A 14,649-nucleotide genomic window follows, 5' to 3' on the forward strand; every position below is an offset into this window, starting at 1 on the left:
ATAACAAAGGGGTTCCAGGTGAGTCTTTGAAGCGAAACCCGGCAAATAAACGCAGAAGGGTTTCGATGTGTATGTGTCCAATTTCACGGGATTTCAGTGTTGTTGCAGGGCGGTTTTAGCATTTAGCTGCAAAACCCTGAGATAGTTCAGAAATAATCTCAAAAAGGGTTTTGCGCCAGTTAAATATTACACTGAAAAGCACATGATATAAGTAATGTTGAATTGTCAAAGCACCGTTAAATTCAAGACATTTAGCAACACTGGCTGCTAAAGCTGGGCTTTAAAGTTATTTCAAGGACTTTGAGAAAGGATTTTAACGGATTACATTACGATCTAGGATGGTGGAGGATGTATGCCTCAGAAAAGGATTACATAAACCCACATGAAACCCCTTTAAGAATTACTTAAAACTCTCCTAAATTCCCCTAAGACTTCCCGATAACCCTCAAATGACCTCCTTCTGAAACCCTGAGGAATTTTCCTCAGTTCATCTTCCCTCTTCTAAACTTTGATGAAACACCCCTGAAACTCACAGAAAGAGTAAGATGCAGAACAAATGATTATGGGCGTCATCAGGGATTTCATGAAATGCTACTGCAATTCATGCAATGTACTGCAGTTCATGCAATGTACTGATTTTACTACAATTTCTACTAACTCTGTATAATAATAAAATTTGAAACTCACATTTTGTTTAGAGTTTTCAGCTTTTCAGTCTTGCTAATTAAAACGGTAGTTTATTAATTGCCCGAAGTTTCAGCTGTGTTTGACAGCCTTCTTCTAGGGAAAATTAGCTCTATCGTTTGCGTACGAGTACAAATATGGTGTGTTGCCTTATTGTACATTTTAACAGCTGTGGGTGGTTATCCATTCTTACCAATGTAATATGTTTTCACAACTGATAACAGATACTGTTTAACTAACAGAGGTGTAAAAAAGCCGTTAAAGACATCGTATGTAGTAGAAAACTCCAAGATATTCTACATGGTGGCTCCAAAGAGGAGCACAATATTATTTGGATAATTGGTCACGAACCCCTTTCAACCATACCACCTAAGACCTCATCAAACCACCATGTACACTCCTCCCCTGAAACCGCTTGCAACACCCCTAGAACCAACTTAAAGTTTCTCTGAAACCATCTGCAGCACTCATGCAAACCTAGTAAAACTCATCGGAAACTCCCCTGGAATTCCCCTTTTACTGCCCTGTCTCTTGAAATCCGTTTTGGAACCCTCATGAAGTCCCTTCTGTATCTTCTTTCCATATTTTTTTCCTTCCTGCTGCTGGGGGTAATTAAGCCACTGCGTCCAATAAGCTGAGCTAACCGCCTACCCACTTAAATTCCATTCTGCAGAAAATCCAATGATTTCAAATTTCCTTCCCATATGCCCTCAATAATCCATGATGAGATCCCCGTTAAATCCCCAGAGGCCCTATTTCCTCATTAAACTCCTTGAGACCCATATTCTTTTCTTTCAGAGCCATCTGAGACCAATTCATGCTTCTCTCAAACCCGGAATTCAATCAGTATTTCATTCCAAGGACTCTGAAGCAATTTCACTCAGGGATTCTTAATCATCATCAGGGATTCTTCTTGAAGTTTCACAGGAAATCTTCCTACTGGAAATTTTGTTAATGTTTCATCTGGGATACATTAGAAAAATCTCATGAGATTCTTTGAAGCAATCTCTTAGAATTCCGCCATAGGTAGTTTTCGGATTACCTAGAGGAAGGATCATGCCACAAGTTTCCAAATGAAGAAGAGCATGCCTCTGGAGCCGACCTACTAATACCTAAAGCAATAAAGTAGCATTTTCGATTTCTCTTGATAGTTTGGTACGATTTTGCTTGGAGTCTTTTAGCATTCCTAATGAAGTTTTTTTATGGGTTTTCGAACGACTTATCCGAAAAACCTATAAGAAGTTCGTCCAGGACTTCTTTTGGGGCATTCATCAAAATTTCTACCAGCAATTACTCTATAAGATACTTCTGAAATTCCTCCAGGAACTCCAAATCGAGTTCCTTTAGTAGCTTCTCATGGGATCCCTTGGAATTCCTTCAAAACTGCTTTGAAGTTTCCTCAAGGGGTTCTGTGACTCCTGCGAGAATGTTTCTCAGATTACTCCAGATCAGAGCTGCCCAACTTTTTTCGCTTGCTCCATACATTTTTGGTCCGTGCAAACGCAAAAATATTCAGATTTGAGATCTTTTAGCGTGTAACTGCAGCCTGATATAATGGTTAAAAGGTACGTGTGTAGAAATTTTAAATTAACTTATTCGTTTAACAACCGTGGCAACTTAGTCAAAAAGTTGGGTCGCACTGTCAAGTTTTTGTTCATTTGCACAGGTTACTTGAAGCTGTCAACCAATTCACTTAGATTGGGTAGATTCATTTTGGGCCGTTTTTTTTCCAGGAGTTCCACCTGGAGTTTGAATTATTTAAATAATCCGTTAGGAATTTCTGTAGTTTCTTCAAGGATTTCTTTCTGAGGGAATTCCTCAAACACATATATTTTTTTTAATTCATAAGAAAAGTCCTTTAGATTTTTTTTTAAAGAATTCCTTCTGGGGTTATCCCAGAAGTTGTTCCTGAGATTCTTCCAAAAAATTGTTTTCTTAGTTTCTATCTGTAATAACTTCTTGGGTTTTTTCAAGAAATCTTCCTGGGATTGTTCAGGATTTTCTGTAAATTATTTTTCTGGGAATCGCTCAGAATTTCCTCCATACATCTATCATCCAGGAAATTTTACTGAAAATCTCTAGGAGTTCTTTCAGGAAAGCCTTCAAAGGCTACTTTATTCTATAGGAGTTCTTCCAAGTACTCTTCAGCAGCTTCTTCTGTGACTCTTCCATGACTGAAAATCCCCCAGAACTTTTTTTTTATCTGTATTAACGAGATTTTTAGCCTGAGGTTAGTTCATCTCGGGACCCACGTTTTACTTCCCTTCCGAAGGAAGAACCCACATTTTGTGAGATTGTCGGGAGTGAGAACTTTCTTCTGAATTTTCTCCAGAAGTTCCTAACGAAAATTCTGCAGAAAGGCCTCTTGGAGTTTTTCTGATAATCATCCAAAAGATATTTCTAGAAATCTTCCAGCACTTAATTTTCAAAACCCTTCAGGAGTTCCTAGAGTTTTTTTTTAAATCCTTCTGGAGTTTCATTTTAATAACCTCCAGAAATTTATGTTGGCAATCTTCCAAGAGTTCATTCTAGGAATCCTTCAGGAATTCTTTGTGAAAACCCCCGACAATAACTTTTTTGGGAGTCCTCAGGAGCTATTTAAAGGAAACCTCCAAGAGTTTTTTTTTTCTGATAATGTTCCAAGAATTTCTCCTTGAAACCATTCAAATGTTTTTATTTTCGGTCATTCTCCAGAAGTTTATTTTGGGAACCTGAGAAATCTTCCAAGAGTTCTTCTGTGAAACCTTCAGTGGCTCAATCTGAAAATTCACCGGAAGTTTCCGTGGAAATCCTTCAGGAGTTCTTTTGGGGATTCCTCCAGCAGCTCATTGTGGAAATTTTCCATGAGTATTTCCTTGAATTCTTCGAGGAATTCCCTGTGGGAATGCTTCAGGAGTTTCTTGTGGCTATTCTACAGAAGTTCGTTCCAACGATCATCCAGAATTTTTTTTTTCGAAATGTTTCAGGAATTTCTTCTTACCAGGTGCCAACTCGAACTTTTCAAAATTTCGAACAAATGAGTAATATTTTTGTTATTTGAACCACACAAATTTAGGCTTGTTCTTTGGGGTATCCTAAATGGGCATTTCTAGGAAAACATGCCAAACATTCTTAAATAACAATTGTTGGTCTCCGATTCAGTTCCTTTTGACTTCTGGATGAAAAATCATGAATTTTGAGCAGTATAACGGTGGAGTATAGGAGTTTAGATTTCAAACATGTTAAAAATGAAAAACTTCCATATGTGCATAACAATTCTTGGTGCAAATCTAGAGTCCTGTCAAATTTTTAGCCATTTCGATGGTGATTTAATGGTGGCAATATAAGCAGAGTTGATGTACACGTGCTGTAGTCCCATGTACGGGAGCCACATGGCAAGCGAGCTCCCAGGAGCTCTGTACATTTTGAGACTGAAAGTTGTGCGCCTCATTTTTCTCAAGATGTGTCTCATGAGCTTCGTCTCATGCGCTGATTAAATTAGAAAATTTTACGACAAAAACTTCCTAAACGAACGAGAATTGAAACCTTAACCTTTGCATTGAGAGTCCCTAGTCGTATCTTATAGACCAACCAGACACTTGAGTTGTGTACGGAAAAAAGTTGTTGAGGTTCTTCGTTACCAAGAAGTTGTTTTTCACCTTAGATACCAACAGCTCACGCAGCGCATGAGACGAGCTCCCCGGGAGCTATGCGCCTAGCTCGCACCCACCAAATTTTCGTGAGCCTCCTAGGAGCGCAGCACACTGCGATTTTGAAGAGCTGGGAGACAATTTGGTGGGAGGCTCGCTGTCACATTTATGTACACATGAGCAATGGGAAACTCTGAATATAAGCATTAAATCAAAATAGGACGAGTTGCAATCTTCAGCAACATTCGTCAGTTAGATCTGAATAAGTCAATTTGTCTTTGGAAGCATGTGAAAAAATGCTCTACAGCGCGGATAACATATTTTGAACATTCTCCATAGCAATTCCCACCGAAATGGCTAAAAATTTGACAGGACTCTAGATTTGCACCAAGGATTGAAATGAACTTATGGAAGCTTTGAATTTTTACCATGTTCAATATCTGAACTGCCGCAACGGTAGAGTTGCAAGAAATAATAAAAATGTTCCCTACAGCTCCCTAACGAAACCAATTCCGACCTGCCACGTGACCGGAACAGGTGCACCCGGCTCACAACTGTCCACGACAATGTGTGCTGAAATAAAAATTTAAAATTATTAGTGGATAAAGTTGATTAGTGAATATTCACGTAAATCGAAAACACTTGCACAAGATAACAGATTTTTGAAAATTTTATTGTATCACCTGGTACTGTGAAGGTTAACATCTTAGAATTTCTTCTGGAAAGTTCCGCCTGGTGCTTCTTGTAGAAGTCTTCATGAACTATTTTCTGGAAATCAAGATTTTGAAATCTTCTGGAAACCTTCCTTGTGTCTCTCCTGTGAATCATTCAGGAGTTTTTTTTTCTGTGGATCCTCCAGGAATTTCTGGAGAAATTCTTCGATCGAATTCCTTTATTAAACTTCAGAAAGAATTCTCGGAGGAATCTCAGATTAATCTGGAGAAATCACGAACCAGCGTTTCACACGGAGACAAATTTCGTTGGTTTGAAACAAAAACATTCATGTTTATTCGGTAAACTGATGAAATATTTAAAACTAAAATATTCATTTTCAAAACAAACTCAATTACATATTGATTTCTACAATACCCATTGAAGAGCCCCCCGTTCCGCATTCGAGAACATAAACAAAACTCTCAAGTTCCAGCTGCATCACTAAACAAGATTTCCTCTTGCAAAAAAGGCAAGTTTCACCAAAAGTTTCCACGAAATCACATTGATTTTGGGAGCGTATGTTATCAACATGATGTTGGCATTGAAAGTGCCACGCGGGAAGTGGATTTTCCTAGAGAAGGAAATGATTTTGTAAATTTAATTGGAAAACAAATATTTCCGTAGGGCCGACCTGCCACAAAAAAAAAACAAAAATTTTTACATTTGTTTCTAGCATATCCTGTCAGAAGATACATGTTTGTTTCAAAAATGGATTGAATTTGCTTCAAATTTGACGTTCGATTTGCTCCAAACAGTTTTATTTTTGTTGCCAGAACAAATTGACAATTTATTTGAGTTTGCCTGAAATATTTTTGATTTTACCATGCTTTTTTCTGCGTGCAGTTGGTCAGACGTGTCTGTCTACTCTCACTAAGATGACCTGAGATATCAAGATGCCATAGTTTTTTTTGTCAAAGTTCTTTTTGAACCGACAACATGCTTAGAATGTTTATGTTGACCCCATGCCTCTACCAGTACGCAACCCCTACAATCGAATTTGTTTCGATTACTTCAAATCGCAGCACTCGAAGATCTGCTGTAACAATTGTTGTTAGTTCAAGGAAGACACAGAAAAGGAAAGAATCTGGCCCTTTCCAGTCAGGAAACACTTGTTTGTTTATCCGGCTCAGGAAAGCTATCGCGTACTATGTTAAAGTAGAACTGATATTGATGGCGGAACCTCTAGACCTCAGACATACAAAAACACGAGACGGCAGACGCATGTTTGAAATTGAGATTTCTTACCGGAGAAAGTTTTCGCCACCTGCGGTGAATGGTTTGGGTACGGGCGACGTACGGAAGTCGGATTTGTGTCTCTTTGCGATTGGATTGCGAGCGAAAAGGTATGGTAGGTGATGAGTGTGGTGTGGAGAGCGAAACTTTTCCCATGTTTTCATTATCGTTTCAGAATCAAACAGATTTGCTTTGTCTGTTTGGTTTTTGTTTTTATCTTTTCCCTACATTGATAAACTATTGTTTGATTGCTTTTCGCAGATATGGAGCCCCGAATGAGCTGCTGGAGCTGGGGAAGGTTACCCCGGGGACGTACTGTACCCGGCAGTATGACGAGTGCTACCGGAAGCGCTGCCGGTTGCAAAGCCCAAACTATCCGGGAATGTATCCAAGAAATGTGACCTGCTACTGGACGATTAAGCAGAAGGTGGTGCCTACGTGTAAGCACGCAATGGTGTCTATTAGTCAGGAGAACGAGCACAAGGCGTTGGTCAAAAGGTAAGTGGATGTCGGAAGAAATTCAATTTTCGTAAATTTTGGTCGATACGAAAATGTTTTTAAAATATTCCTCAAAAATGCCTACATAACAGCGGGTCCATGGATAACTGGATGTTCTTTAATTTTGACAACGATTGATGATCTTTTGCCCAAGCAACTCACATGTTGTATAAGAGTTTCGGCAGCGCAAGTTTGGGTTGTATAGAAGTTATATTTACGTAATTCTAGCACAATGCTAGATTTACGTTAAATTTACTTCTATACAACCGAAACTTGAGCTGCCGTAACTCTTATATGACATGTGTGTTGTTTGGGTTTCTAGAAGAATTCTCGATAAAAAAATGCATTCTGCAACTTGTAATTCGTATTCATTTACAAATTTAGAGACGAATCTGTGAAAAAAAAAAAACGTGTTTTGGTGGGAAACGAACCCACGACTCCATATTTGTTGGATCGGTGCTTTAAGCAACTAAGCCGCAGAATAGGTAATGATTCTGCGGAATAATGGAATCCTCTCTTAAAATCTTCAATTTCTGAAAGCAAATGGAGAAATTTCTTGAAGAATCCATTGCGGAATACTTTTTCGAATCTTGATTCCTGTAAACTTTAGCTTTTAGCTGCACTTTTGAATTCCATCGTCATATTTGGTGAACTCATAGATCAAGTTCAGAGCAACGCTTGACACAATTTTCAGAAAAAAAAGTTCAGGAGAAGAAAGCACAGTAAAATGGTGAAGACATTTTCTGATTTTTTTTAGAATTGCTGTAGAAAATGCTTGAAGAACTGATGTTGCAATTTTTGGAGATTTAGGAAGCTCAAAGAATTTTCTGGGCAGAATATCAACTCACTGAAACCAATTTATACAAAATGATTATGATAGCAAGAAGCAGCTTTTTAAATGGTTTCTATTTAATCACTCGAATCCTTCATGACAAATTTTCGTCAATATCGAATAATTCATACCACAATTCTTCCAAAGAGTAGTGCTTGACTTCAAAAGTTTTCAAAAGAAGTTTTTAGACTAAAATTTTGAATAAAAATAAAAAAAAACTCAATGGAATTTTGACAGCATCTTCTGGAACAGCTTTTGAACGAGCTTTTGAAATGGTCCTTTGAAAATGTTTAATGGAATTTCTGGAGCGACCACCGATGATGTTCTTACAAACATCTAAGGGAAAATTTCTAAAGAACAATTATTCCCGCATTTAAACTACACACTAAACGCTTTCAGCAATATTTTGCTGAATTTTGCCGAGCTGAAGGGTCCAGCAAAATTTTTTGCTGAACTTTCAGCAAAGTTTGCTGTATTTCAGCAAAACGTTACTGGTGATCAGCAGAGTTTACTGAACAAATCAGCAAAATTTTGCTGAATTTCAGCAAAATTTTTGCTGAAGCCTTCAGCTCGGCAAAATTCAGCAAAATTTTGCTGAAACCCTCAATCGATTTTTGGTGTGTAGTTGCAATATCTGGATGAATTTAAGGTTTGTTCATAAATCATAGTATCGTAAAATGAATTCCAACAGCAATCCGTGAAGAAGTTGGTAGGGATGACCGTAGATGAAATGGCAAAGAATCTGTTGAGTTCTTGGGTTCTGGGAGATGTTTTGAAGAATTTATGAAAAAGCTTCAAGAGAAATTCCTTGACAATTTTCCGAAAGACACTTGTTTTGGCGACTTGCTTAGAAAAAAAAACGTATATAATAGGGTCTGGGACCATTTGGGCAGGGTGCCTTTTTTGGGCACTTTCTGCTATAACTCAGTCAAATTTGAACCGATTCACTTAATTTTTGGGACACAATTAGATAAGCACAAAGTCTAGCTACGTTCAAAAATTTAAGTCAATAAGTTTGAAGTTGATTGTGTTATAGCAGCAAGTGCCCAAAATTGGTCACCCTGCCGAAATGGTCCCAGACTCTACTTCTTCTACAGGTGCAAATTCAGTAAAAATCAAACAATCATTTGAATGTACTGTAATAATAAAACAATCCAATGAAGTAATTCTAGGACAAACTCCAAAAACGGTGCTCCTGAAAAAAGTATCGCTCATATTTCTAAAATAACGCTTGAAGGATGAAGGACTCCTATCAAATCCATGGTGACATAAGCATGATTAGCACCTTCAGCAACATTCTAAAACCAAAATCTGTGGAAAGTTATTAAGAAATATTTAAAATTAAAAACCTGAGAACCCTTAAATGTCCTAGGAAAAAAATCACAGAAAGTCTTACAAATTATTAGAAAATGATCTAGGAAATTTCCTCTACGATGCTTAGGAGAAATCGAAGAAGGAAATTGAAGAAACATTCTAAAGAAAGTTCTAAAAAAATAATTTTTGGCAAAAAATTTACAAATTTTCCCACAAAATCTTGGAGAAATACGTGGAGAAGTCCTACAGAAATTTTAGGGCAAAACCTTGTTGGGAAAGATTTTTCTCTTGAGTATTATGAGATCCACAAAAGAATTGTAAAACTTTTTAGAGAAGTTTCAGGGAAAATCCAAGAAAAAGTCATGGGTAACTCCTGGACATGATTACGAGGGAACATTTACAAAACTTTTAAATAATTTTTGGAGCATCATCTAGAGATGAATTTTTGGAGAAATTTCTGAAACAGTTTTTGATGAACTCCTGGAGCAATTGTTGACGCAAATTAAAAAATTAAAAAAAAAACAGCTGGAGTATCTGGAAACAATTCCAAGCAAACTTTCTTCCAAGGAATCATCCAGAAAGATTCCCAGAGAGCTTTTGAAAGAATTATCGAAACAATTCGTGAAACAATTCTTGGAGTTATTCATGAACGAAGAAAAGCAGGAAAAACTTTTGGAACAACTTTTGCATTTTTGCCGGGGCCCGTAGCGTAGTGGCAACACATTCACTTCATAAGTGGATGGTCATGGGTTCGATTCCAGCCCCGGTACTTGCAATTTTTCGTCAGTTCCTCTTCCCCCGAGAGCAGCTGACACCTGACCCTCTTCTGAGCATATGCTCTAACGAACCTGGAAACTTTGATATCGGCTGACGGCAACTCATAATGGACCCCCAATCGGACTGGAGAAGGAACAAGAGCCACACATCAACATCCCCGTGCTCATCATTCTACCCATGGACAGGGTAGAAAAGTGACAGCAGCGCAACGGCAACCAGTTCGAAATAGTACAATTAGAATAGTATACATTAAGGCGGGGTTTGCTTCGGCAAACCTGAGCGTCTGTTCTCCAGGAGGAGCGGCTCACAACAGCGTCTGATCCCCATGTTAGAGGCGGCTGATCTACGTCCGAGTGCCAGGGAAGGACTCTAAGCTCAACTGTGCAATATGGTCCTCCGGAAAGTAGGAGGTTGGTGTCAGGCCCTACGAGCCAGCCGTAAAAAACCATTGTAACGGAAACTCTTCAACATCGCGCTGGAAGATGTGATGCGACGAGCCGGGCTCAACAGCCGGGGAACGATTTTCACAAAATCCGGTCAATTTGTGTGCTTTGCGGACGACATGGACATTATCGCTAGAACATTTGGAACGGTGGCAGAACTGTACACCCGCCTGAAACGCGAAGCAGCAAAGGTCGGACTGGTGGTGAATGCCTCAAAAACAAAGTACATGCTGGTAGGCGGAACCGAACACGACCGGATCCGTCTGGGTAGTAATGTTACGATAGACGGGGATACTTTCGAGGTGGTGGAGGAATTCGTCTACCTCGGATCCTTACTGACGGCTGACAACAACGTGAGCCGTGAAATTCGGAGGCGCATCATCAGCGGAAGTCGGGCCTACCATGGGCTCCAGAAGAAACTGCGGTCGAAAAAGATTCACCCACGCACCAAATGCACCATGTACAAAACGTTAATAAGACCGGTAATCCTCTACGGGCACGAGACATGGACCATGCTCGAGGAGGACCTACAAGCACTCGGAGTTTTCGAGCGACGCGTGCTAAGAACGATCTTCGGCGGTGTGCAGGAGAACGGTGTGTGGCGGAGAAGGATGAACCACGAGCTCGCTGCACTTTACGGCGAACCCAGCATCCAGAAGGTGGCCAAAGCCGGAAGGATACGGTGAGCAGGGTATGTTGCGAGAATGCCGGACAACAACCCTGCAAAGCTGGTGTTTGCAACTGATCCGGTTGGCACAAGAAGGCGTAAAGCGCAGAGAGCACGATGGGCGGAGCAGGTGGAGCGTGACTTGGCGAGCATTGGGCGTGACCGAGGATGGAGAGCGGCAGCCACAAACCGAGTATTGTGGCGTACTATTGTTGATTATGTCTTGTCTTAATGATGTGGAACAAATAAATGTATGTATGTATGTACATTAAGGCGCTGTCCATAGTGTAAGTGCAGCCGCCAATGGGAAACGCTCACACAGTACCCTAGTGGACAAAAGCGCTGTAAAATTAGGTAAGGTGTTTGAAGAATTTTAAATAAATTTTGGAAGAATTATTACATAAGCTGTGAAGAATAATTCGCGTAGTTTTTTTTTTTAAGAAGTTCCGAAGAATCTTGCACTACTACAACAGTTCTTCAGGAAATCCTGAAGAGGTTTCCGGAAGAACTCCAGCAAGAATTTCTAAAGCACCTCGTAATGCATTTATTTTAGAAAATGCTAGAGAAATTTTCAGAAAAAAAAAATAAAAATAACTATCTCAGAATTTATGGAGAAGCTTATTAGCGATTATTTGAAAATGATTGTAAAATTAGCAACGAGTTAAAATACACAAAAATAAAAACGAAAAAAAAAAAGATTTTTTGAAAAGAATCTCTTGGATGAAACTGCCAAAGAAATTGCTGGAGTAAACAAACGACTTTACAATGTACTGGAGCGATTTTTGCGAGGAAACTGTTGGATGAAATCTCTGAAAAACAAAGCTGAATAAATCCCGGAGAAACTACTAGAAGACCTTTCTGTTAAACTACTAGTAAAACTCCTAGAGAAACCGCTGAAAAAATTACCTGATAATTCCTGGAGGAATTCTCAGACAAATAGCTGGAGTAATTCCAAGATAAACTGCTGAGAAAATTTACAGAAATTCTATAGAAGCTTATGGAAAGAAAGAAGTAAATCAGTAGAAGCTAATGGAAACATTTCCTTAAAGACTGCTGGAGGAATTTTTGTAGAAACTTCTTAAAGAGTGCCTGAAGAAACTGTTGGATAAATTTCCTGGAGAAGTTGCTAGAGGAGTATCTGAAGAAACAACAAGAGTGGTAATCTGAGAAACTGTTTCTTGATTCTTCAGTAAAATTTCGGAGTAATGCCTGGAGAAACTGCCTATGGAATTCCTGGACAAATCGTTAGGAAGTCCGTGGAGAAAGCTCTTAAAAACATTCCTGCTAGCTGCTTTTTCTGCTTCTGATTCTAAAAATTCCTGCGAGCTATTCGAGAAGTTCATTGAGTAGGTGCATGAGAAATTGGAAAAATGCGGGAATGGTTTACAGAGACAGGAGGAATTTCCAGTGAAACTTCCAGAAGGATTCCTAAAAGAACGATACAGAAACTCTAAGAGAACCCTTTGCAATTCTTTAAACGCTTAAAGATGAACTGGAGTAATCACATGAAGAACTTCTGAAAGAAATCCTTTCAGGAATTCTTGGATTAATCCCCGAAACTAGAGGTTCGGAGAGGCACCCCAGGGGAAACCCCGGAGCAACTCCTGGAGGAATTTTTCGAGAAATGCCTAAAGTGATTCCAGATGAACTTCTTAACCTCCTGAAGAACTACAGTGACCCCACAATTTATGAATCGGCAAAAATGACCACAGTTTATGGATCACTCCATTTGATCAACATGGTGATTCATAAATAGTGTACAAAAATTAAGGTGATTCATCGGTGTGGGGTCACTGTATTAGAGAAATCCTTGGATAAACTTTTGAGAAAATGCCTAAAAAATGTCCATATAGACCGTCGGGCTCTCGAAGGAATCCCCTAAGGAATTTCTTGCTTGAGCAATTCTTGGAGGAAGTTCTGGAAGAATTTAAGGGGAAACTTCTTCCAAAGAAACTCTTGGAGGAACTACTACGGAGGAACAAAGCGCTATAGAATACCCCAGATGAATACCTGGAGAATTTTCAAATAAATTTCAGGAGTAAGTTCTGGATGAATCCCGGTGGAACGCCTTAGGAAATTACCAAATGAACTTTTGATGTAAACTCCTAAGGAACGTCTAGAGGAATCCTCGGTTGGGCCACTGTAGATTTTCCCGGAGCAGCTCCTGGAAGAACGCCTTAACAAATTTCCACAGATAATTTTGAAGGTATCCACGGAATAACTTCTGGAGTAATTTTCGCAGAATTCATTCCAGAACCCATGTAGCAGTCCCTAGAGCAGTAATCCTCACGCCCATTTTTTCAACTGCTCGTATTGCAACACCTGGAACGATTTGTGAATCATTCAACACGTTATTCTTGATTATTTCGGGAGTAGAACAGTTTCCATAACAAATATTGCAAGAAAATCTACGGCAACATATAGAACTGGACATCACGTGCGGCCCGCGGGCCGCACTTTGGTGACCACTGCCCTAGAGGAATCCACGTAACATTCCTGAAAATCCCTGAAGAAATTCTCAATGAAATTACCATATGAGCTCCACACGAAAATCCACAGGGAGCACGTACCAAAAATCCCCGGAAAAATTTCAAGAGGAATCCTCAAAGCTCTACAAAAAATCCTGGATAAACTTTTACTGAAGTGACTTCTGGAGCAACGTCCAAGGAGGTTCCAGGTCATTTGGCCGAACGCCATTTGGCCGAATGCCGTTTGGCCGAACGCCATTTGGCCGAAAGGGTCATTTGGCCGAATGCCATTTGGCCGAATGCCGTTTGGCCGAAAAATGAATGATGAAATCAAGTGACCATACCACTGTTCCCCGTCCCAGTATACCTCGAAAGAACAGCCTATGATTCAAAGAAGGAAAAATCTTCGATGATATATTGACAGTTTCAACGCCAACTAATCCCTGAATATTAAAACTAGAAAGAATAGCCTATGATAAAAAGAAGGAAATACTTCTGATAATCATATTGGCAGTTAGAGTGTCAAAAACTTCCTCTGAATTCTTTTGATCATGATTCGGCCAAACGGCATTCGGCCAAACGACCCTTTCGGCCAGATGGCATTCGGCCAAACGGCGTTCGGCCACACGGCATTCGGCCAAACGGCGTTCGGCCACACGGCATTCGGCCAAACGGCATTCGGCCAAATGGCCGGACACCGTCCAAGGAAACTCCCACATAAACTCTTGGAAAAAGTAATGAAACAATCCCAGGAAGAATCCTTGGAGGGACGTCTAAAGAAATTCTTAGATAGTTATTTTGGAGGAATTTCTCGAGCAGTTTTAACTCCTGGAAGATCTTCCGAAGAAAATTCTAGAGAAACGCCCGGAGGATATGCTGAAGGATCCCAGGCACATCTCCTGGAGAAATTCCTGAAGGAACGCCTAAAGAAATTGTTAAATAAATGTTTGAAAATATCCGCAGAGGAATTCCTACCGAAAATCCCCAGAAGAACTTCGAGAGAACTCTCTAGAAAAAATCGTGGATGAATCCTTGGAAAAATTCTACAGAAATCTGCGGAGTAACTTCTGAAGGTACCTTTGCAGGAACACCTAAATCCCATATAAACTCCTGAAGTGATCCGCGGAGTAACTGCTGGAGCAGCTTCCGCAGGACTCTTGGAGAAACTGACGTAACTACCCCTGGAGGAACCCTTGGAGGGACGTCTAAAGAAATTCACAGATGAACTCCAGAAATGATCCTGAAGAAATTACTGGAGTAGTTTCCGTAGAAACTCTTGGAGGGATTTCCAAAAAAAAATCTAGAGAAAACCCTGGACGAACGTCCAAAGAATTTCCCTGATTTACTGATGAAGTTATCTTTGAAGTAATTTCTAGAGAAATCTTCGATG

General features: G+C 39.7%; 1 protein-coding gene across 1 annotated transcript in view; it reads left to right on the forward strand.

Moving 5' to 3' along the window:
* Nucleotides 1–14,649, forward strand: part of LOC109418868 (uncharacterized) — a 515,512-nt gene that overhangs the window by 392,550 nt on the left and 108,313 nt on the right. Inside the window, exon 7 of the mRNA XM_062853981.1 lies at nt 6,522–6,758. Coding sequence (XP_062709965.1) covers nt 6,522–6,758 — 237 coding nt within the window. The remainder of the gene's footprint in view (nt 1–6,521; nt 6,759–14,649) is intronic.

The sequence above is a fragment of the Aedes albopictus genome, chromosome 2 (assembly GCF_035046485.1).
Source record: "Aedes albopictus strain Foshan chromosome 2, AalbF5, whole genome shotgun sequence".
Classification (NCBI taxonomy): Eukaryota; Metazoa; Arthropoda; class Insecta; order Diptera; family Culicidae; genus Aedes; species Aedes albopictus.